This window comes from Palaemon carinicauda, chromosome 22, assembly GCF_036898095.1.
Source record: "Palaemon carinicauda isolate YSFRI2023 chromosome 22, ASM3689809v2, whole genome shotgun sequence".
NCBI lineage: Eukaryota > Metazoa > Arthropoda > Malacostraca > Decapoda > Palaemonidae > Palaemon > Palaemon carinicauda.
In genome coordinates this window covers 119,932,001-119,939,911 of record NC_090746.1, presented here as the reverse complement: position 1 = coordinate 119,939,911, position 7,911 = coordinate 119,932,001, and the positions used below count along the sequence as shown (strand labels likewise).

At 52.9% G+C, this 7,911-nt stretch overlaps 1 protein-coding gene across 1 annotated transcript in view; it reads left to right on the top strand.

Moving 5' to 3' along the window:
• Nucleotides 1-7,011, top strand: part of LOC137616049 (elastin-like) — a 7,384-nt gene extending 373 nt beyond the window's left edge. The window contains exons 2-6 of the mRNA XM_068345725.1: nucleotides 2,100-2,277; nucleotides 2,393-2,527; nucleotides 5,658-5,750; nucleotides 5,867-6,042; nucleotides 6,869-7,011. Coding sequence (XP_068201826.1) covers nucleotides 2,100-2,277; nucleotides 2,393-2,527; nucleotides 5,658-5,750; nucleotides 5,867-6,042; nucleotides 6,869-7,011 — 725 coding nt within the window. The remainder of the gene's footprint in view (nucleotides 1-2,099; nucleotides 2,278-2,392; nucleotides 2,528-5,657; nucleotides 5,751-5,866; nucleotides 6,043-6,868) is intronic.
• Nucleotides 7,012-7,911: the final 900 nt, after the last annotated feature.

Below are 7,911 nucleotides of genomic sequence, written 5' to 3'. Positions count from 1 at the left end.
ACACTTTTATTCCTAGCGATTTTTCGTTAATTGTTACCCCATTTGATTAAGTTAACTAATGAACGTTGTGACGTTCGTTTGTAAGCAGGTCCTTTATTTTTCGCAGAGGTTATGATAATTTACCAATATTCATTACCTTTAATAAAAGTATGATACAACAAATGTTTTTACTAAATATAGTAAAGGTGTTGTTTAAAAATATTTGTGGTTCTAGCAACATTATCGTAACGGAAACACAGGTACGAATTCCGGTTAGGTCCACTTTGGGTGTTCGGTTCCATGTATGTTAGTGTTTTTCAGTACTTCATGACGTTTCAAATATACAAGTCTTTGATCATTTTCTACCTGGCGATGGGCTGAGGAATCTGAGTCCCCTAGCCGTTATTATCCGGAAAATTAAGCTAATCCTCTTGGAATGCTCATTCATCATTGGTCAGAATAAGTATGGAAGTGGACATTGTACCCTCGAGGTAGATTCCGATTGGTCTGGCTTCACTCAGAACTCAGCACCAAAGTAGACAGATTTCTCTAAATAGATGTCATCAAACGCTTTCTGCCGTCTGGTATCAATCCCAGGATTAACATGAATCGCGGATACATTTGCCGGTTGAGATACCTCTTAGGGCAGGCTACGATCTCACACAGCTTCTGCTGTCAGGTTATCATTGTCGCCATCCCGAGGAATAATGGGGGCATATCATTGACTAATTCACTGAAAATGCATATTGAGGGTAGTATTAAATGTGGGTTTCTCCTGCTGGATGAGAATGTCCTCAAATATTTGGAGGCGCTTGCTGAGGTTCTGCCAATAATTTCTGCACTGAAGTTGATGTTTTCCTTTGTAATTTATTTGTTGTGATCTCTCTGTGATTGGCCCTTCAGGGTACCCTGTTGGACGTGACAGGGCAGAGGTTTGGAGGAATATATGGTCACCATGCCAACGTAGATGATGGGACATCCATGGAAGGAACATGTTATTTGGTGATGATATTGGTTATTTTCAACCTGTCCTAAGCGGAAGGGTCCGGTTTATTTCTTATCAAAAGACTGGCTTTGCCGTATGGTAGTATACGTCAAAATTCTGTCGTATGTGGTTACACAGGAGAAACCTTACTGTTTGCGATTTTGAATGGCTTTTTAATCCTCTGTATATTACTCATGCATTTTTTCATTCCTTAGGGTACCCATTGTTTGACAAGATTTGAGTTATGCCAGGTTGACACTTGCACGACTTTTTGCCACGAATTTGTCGTGGCAAGTCGTGACATTTTGTGGCACGAACTGGAAAATAAAAAAAAAAGAAAATTACCTCAGAATCACAGCTCATCTGTCCACATTGACACGAACTGGCACGACGAGTTCACGACGAGTTCATGCATAGTTTTAGCATAGTTTGCGCACTTCCCGCATCCCCCCAATGAGTTCACGAACAGTTCGCGCATAGTTCACGCCGAGTTCACGAAATTTTGTCGTGACCAAAATTTTGAACATTTTAAAATTCTTGTCACAACATGCCACGATGTCACGACAGGTTCACGACGAGTTCACTCCAGTTCACTACGAGTCGTGACAATGCGTGCTACAAATTCGTGCAAGTGTCAGGGTACCTTTACTCTGTCTAGTTCCTTGTGGGTGGCTCTCCTGGATGAACAGTGAGAAGCGGCCCTTTTGGGAAAAGCTATGGTTGTGGCAGATTTATAGGACGTGGGGCTCTTGCTATTTCCATTAAGACAGAGTCTGAGGTTTGTTGGCTTCGTATATACGGAATTATTGAAGCCTGAGTCAGTTGTATTCACAAGGGCATTGCGGAAAGGAAGCGGCCGTTGTTGCTGTATTCCAGCCTGAAGTGATAGCAGCTACACTCCTCGAAGGTATGGTGTAGTTCCTCGACTTCATTTGAGGATGAAGGCTTCACCAGTGTGTCTTTGGGCCAGGTGGCATGGGGTTCGTGATCCCTGTTGTGTCTTTGGGCCAGGTGGCATGGGGTTCGTGATCCCTGTTGTGTCTTTGGGCCAGGTGGCATGGGGTTCGTGATCCCTGTTGTGTCTATTGGGCCAGGTGGCATGGGGTTCGTGATCCCTGTTGTGTCTTTGGGCCAGGTGGTATGGGGTTCGTGATCCCTGTTGTGTCTATTGGGCCAGGTGGCATGGGGTTCGTGATCCCTGTTGTGTCTATTGGGCCAGGTGGCATGGGGTTCGTGATCCCTGTTGTGCCTATTGGGCCAGGTAGTATGGGGTTTGTGATCCCTGTTGTGTCTATTGGGCCAGGTAACATGGGGTTCGTGATCCCTGTTGTGTCTTTGGGCCAGGTGGTATGGGGTTCGTGATCCCTGTTGTGTCTATTGGGCCAGGTGGCATGGGGTTTGTGATCCCTGTTGTGTCTATTGGGCCAGGTGGTATGGGGTTCGTGATCCCTGTTGTGTCTTTGGGCCAGGTGGTATGGGGTTCGTGATCCCTCTTGTGTCTATTGGACCAGGTGGCATGGGGTTCGTGATCCCTGTTGTGTCTATTGGGCCAGGTGGCATGGGGTTCGTGATCCCTGTTGTGTCTATTGGGCCAGGTGGCATGGGGTTCGTGATCCCTGTTGTGTCTATTGGGCCAGGTGGCATGGGGTTCGTGATCCCTGTTGTGTCTATTGGGCCAGGTGGCATGGGGTTCGTGATCCCTGTTGTGTCTTTGGGCCAGGTGGCATGGGGTTCGTGATCCCTGTTGTGTCTATTGGGCCAGGTGGCATGGGGTTCGTGATCCCTGTTGTGTCTATTGGGCCAGGTGGTATGGGGTTCGTGATCCCTGTTGTGTCTATTGGGCCAGGTGGCATGGGGTTCGTGATCCCTGTTGTGTCTATTGGGCCAGGTGGTATGGGGTTCGTGATCCCTGTTGTGTCTATTGGGCCAGGTGGCATGGGGTTCGTGATCCCTGTTGTGTCTATTGGGCCAGGTGGTATGGGGTTCGTGATCCCTGTTGTGTCTATTGGGCCAGGTGGCATGGGGTTCGTGATCCCTGTTGTGTCTATTGGGCCAGGTGGTATGGGGTTCGTGATCCCTGTTGTGTCTATTGGGCCAGGTGGCATGGGGTTCGTGATCCCTGTTGTGTCTTTGGGCCAGGTGGTATGGGGTTCGTGATCCCTGTTGTGTCTATTGGGCCAGGTGGCATGGGGTTCGTGATCCCTGTACTGTCTATTGGGCCAGGTGGCATGGGGTTCGTGATCCCTGTTGTGTCTATTGGGCCAGGTGGCATGGGGTTCGTGATCCCTGTTGTGTCTATTGGGCCAGGTGGCATGGGGTTCGTGATCCCTGTTGTGTCTATTGGGCCAGGTGGCATGGGGTTCGTGATCCCTGTTGTGTCTATTGGGCCAGGTGGCATGGGGTTCGTGATCCCTCTTGTGTCTTTGGGCCAGGTGGCATGGGGTTCGTGATCCCTGTTGTGTCTATTGGGCCAGGTGGTATGGGGTTCGTGATCCCTGTTGTGTCTATTGGGCCAGGTGGCATGGGGTTCGTGATCCCTGTTGTGTCTATTGGGCCAGGTGGCATGGGGTTCGTGATCCCTGTTGTGTCTATTGGGCCAGGTGGCATGGGGTTCGTGATCCCTGTTGTGTCTATTGGGCCAGGTGGCATGGGGTTCGTGATCCCTGTTGTGTCTATTGGGCCAGGTGGTATGGGGTTCGTGATCCCTGTTGTGTCTTTGGGCCAGGTGGTATGGGGTTCGTGATCCCTGTTGTGTCTATTGGGCCAGGTGGCATGGGGTTCGTGATCCCTGTTGTGTCTATTGGGCCAGGTGGCATGGGGTTCGTGATCCCTGTTGTGTCTATTGGGCCAGGTGGCATTGGGTTCGTGATCCCTGTTGTGTCTTTGGGCCAGGTGGTATGGGGTTCGTGATCCCTGTTGTGTCTATTGGGCCAGGTGGCATGGGGTTCGTGATCCCTGTTGTGTCTATTGGGCCAGGTGGCATGGGGTTCGTGATCCCTGTTGTGTCTATTGGGCCAGGTGGCATGGGGTTCGTGATCCCTGTTGTGTCTTTGGGCCAGGTGGTATGGGGTTCGTGATCCCTGTTGTGTCTATTGGGCCAGGTGGCATGGGGTTCGTGATCCCTGTTGTGTCTATTGGGCCAGGTGGCATGGGGTTCGTGATCCCTGTTGTGTCTATTGGGCCAGGTGGTATGGGGTTCGTGATCCCTGTTGTGTCTATTGGGCCAGGTAGTATGGGGTTCGTGATCCCTGTTGTGTCTATTGGGCCAGGTGGCATGGGGTTCGTGATCCCTGTTGTGTCTATTGGGCCAGGTGGCATGGGGTTCGTGATCCCTGTTGTGTCTATTGGGCCAGGTGGTATGGGGTTCGTGATCCCTGTTGTGTCTTTGGGCCAGGTGGTATGGGGTTCGTGATCCCTGTTGTGTCTATTGGGCCAGGTGGTATGGGGTTCGTGATCCCTGTTGTGTCTATTGGGCCAGGTGGCATGGGGTTCGTGATCCCTGTTGTGTCTATTGGGCCAGGTGGTATGGGGTTCGTGATCCCTGTTGTGTCTATTGGGCCAGGTGGCATGGGGTTCGTGATCCCTGTTGTGTCTATTGGGCCAGGTGGTATGGGGTTCGTGATCCCTGTTGTGTCTATTGGGCCAGGTGGCATGGGGTTCGTGATCCCTGTTGTGTCTATTGGGCCAGGTGGTATGGGGTTCGTGATCCCTGTTGTGTCTATTGGGCCAGGTGGCATGGGGTTCGTGATCCCTGTTGTGTCTATTGGGCCAGGTGGCATGGGGTTCGTGATCCCTGTTGTGTCTATTGGGCCAGGTGGCATGGGGTTCGTGATCCCTGTTGTGTCTATTGGGCCAGGTGGCATGGGGTTCGTGATCCCTGTTGTGTCTATTGGGCCAGGTGGCATGGGGTTCGTGATCCCTGTTGTGTCTATTGGGCCAGGTGGCATGGGGTTCGTGATCCCTGTTGTGTCTATTGGGCCAGGTGGCATGGGGTTCGTGATCCCTGTTGTGTCTATTGGGCCAGGTGGCATGGGGTTCGTGATCCCTGTTGTGTCTTTGGGCCAGGTGGCATGGGGTTCGTGATCCCTGTTGTGTCTATTGGGCCAGGTGGCATGGGGTTCGTGATCCCTGTTGTGTCTATTGGGCCAGGTGGCATGGGGTTCGTGATCCCTGTTGTGTCTATTGGGCCAGGTGGCATGGGGTTCGTGATCCCTGTTGTGTCTATTGGGCCAGGTGGCATGGGGTTCGTGATCCCTGTTGTGTCTATTGGGCCAGGTGGCATGGGGTTCGTGATCCCTGTTGTGTCTATTGGGCCAGGTGGCATGGGGTTCGTGATCCCTGTTGTGTCTTTGGGCCAGGTGGCATGGGGTTCGTGATCCCTGTTGTGTCTATTGGGCCAAGTGGCATGGGGTTCGTGATCCCTGTTGTGTCTATTGGGCCAGGTGGCATGGGGTTCGTGATCCCTGTTGTGTCTATTGGGCCAGGTGGTATGGGGTTCGTGATCCCTGTTGTGTCTATTGGGCCAGGTGGCATGGGGTTCGTGATCCCTGTTGTGTCTATTGGGCCAGGTGGCATGGGGTTCGTGATCCCTGTTGTGTCTATTGGGCCAGGTGGCATGGGGTTCGTGATCCCTGTTGTGTCTATTGGGCCAGGTGGCATGGGGTTCGTGATCCCTGTTGTGTCTTTGGGCCAGGTGGTATGGGGTTCGTGATCCCTGTTGTGTCTTTGGGCCAGGTGGTATGGGGTTCGTGATCCCTGTTGTGTCTATTGGGCCAGGTGGCATGGGGTTCGTGATCCCTGTTGTGTCTATTGGGCCAGGTGGCATGGGGTTCGTGATCCCTGTTGTGTCTATTGGGCCAGGTGGCATGGGGTTCGTGATCCCTGTTGTGTCTATTGGGCCAGGTGGCATGGGGTTCGTGATCCCTGTTGTGTCTTTGGGCCAGGTGGTATGGGGTTCGTGATCCCTGTTGTGTCTATTGGGCCAGGTGGCATGGGGTTCGTGATCCCTGTTGTGTCTATTGGGCCAGGTGGCATTGGGTTCGTGATCCCTGTTGTGTCTTTGGGCCAGGTGGTATGGGGTTCGTGATCCCTGTTGTGTCTATTGGGCCAGGTGGCATGGGGTTCGTGATCCCTGTTTTGTCTATTGGGCCAGGTGGCATGGGGTTCGTGATCCCTGTTGTGTCTATTGGGCCAGGTGGCATGGGGTTCGTGATCCCTGTTGTGTCTTTGGGCCAGGTGGTATGGGGTTCGTGATCCCTGTTGTGTCTATTGGGCCAGGTGGCATGGGGTTCGTGATCCCTGTTGTGTCTATTGGGCCAGGTGGCATGGGGTTCGTGATCCCTGTTGTGTCTATTGGGCCAGGTGGCATGGGGTTCGTGATCCCTGTTGTGTCTATTGGGCCAGGTAGTATGGGGTTCGTGATCCCTGTTGTGTCTATTGGGCCAGGTGGCATGGGGTTCGTGATCCCTGTTGTGTCTATTGGGCCAGGTGGCATGGGGTTCGTGATCCCTGTTGTGTCTATTGGGCCAGGTGGTATGGGGTTCGTGATCCCTGTTGTGTCTTTGGGCCAGGTGGTATGGGGTTCGTGATCCCTGTTGTGTCTATTGGGCCAGGTGGCATGGGGTTCGTGATCCCTGTTGTGTCTATTGGGCCAGATGGCATGGGGTTCGTGATCCCTGTTGTGTCTATTGGGCCAGGTGGCATTGGGTTCGTGATCCCTGTTGTGTCTTTGGGCCAGGTGGTATGGGGTTCGTGATCCCTGTTGTGTCTCTTGGGCCAGGTGGCATGGGGTTCGTGATCCCTGTTGTGTCTATTGGGCCAGGTGGCATGGGGTTCGTGATCCCTGTTGTGTCTATTGGGCCAGGTGGCATGGGGTTCGTGATCCCTGTTGTGTCTTTGGGCCAGGTGGTATGGGGTTCGTGATCCCTGTTGTGTCTATTGGGCCAGGTGGCATGGGGTTCGTGATCCCTGTTGTGTCTATTGGACCAGGTGGCATGGGGTTCGTGATCCCTGTTGTGTCTTTGGGCCAGGTGGTATGGGGTTCGTGATCCCTGTTGTGTCTATTGGGCCAGGTGGCATGGGGTTCGTGATCCCTGTTGTGTCTATTGGGCCAGGTGGCATGGGGTTCGTGATCCCTGTTGTGTCTATTGGGCCAGGTGGCATGGGGTTCGTGATCCCTGTTGTGTCTTTGGGCCAGGTGGTATGGGGTTCGTGATCCCTGTTGTGTCTATTGGGCCAGGTGGCATGGGGTTCGTGATCCCTGTTGTGTCTATTGGGCCAGGTGGCATGGGGTTCGTGATCCCTGTTGTGTCTATTGGGCCAGGTGGCATGGGGTTCGTGATCCCTGTTGTGCCTATTGGGCCAGGTAGTATGGGGTTCGTGATCCCTGTTGTGTCTATTGGGCCAGGTGGCATGGGGTTCGTGATCCCTCTTGTGTCTTTGGGCCAGGTGGCATGGGGTTCGTGATCCCTGTTGTGTCTATTGGGCCAGGTGGCATGGGGTTCGTGATCCCTGTTGTGTCTATTGGGCCAGGTGGCATGGGGTTCGTGATCCCTGTTGTGCCTATTGGGCCAGGTAGTATGGGGTTCGTGATCCCTGTTGTGTCTATTGGGCCAGGTGGCATGGGGTTCGTGATCCCTGTTGTGTCTATTGGGCCAGGTGGCATGGGGTTCGTGATCCCTGTTGTGTCTATTGGGCCAGGTAGCATGGGGTTCGTGATCCTTGTTGCGTCTATTGGGCCAGGTGGCATGGGGTTCGTGGATGGGAATGTGTCGTGGGTGGCATCAGTGATGGCGGTGCGGATGAAACAGTTGGTGGTGGGCACCTGACTTGATGTGGAGTAAAGGGCACAAGTGCAGCCAAATTTCTGGTGGTTATTGGCTTGCCAATTGCAATACCATGAGGGATGTCCAAGTCTGAGGAACGATTGTCTGCTGCAGGTGCTGGCC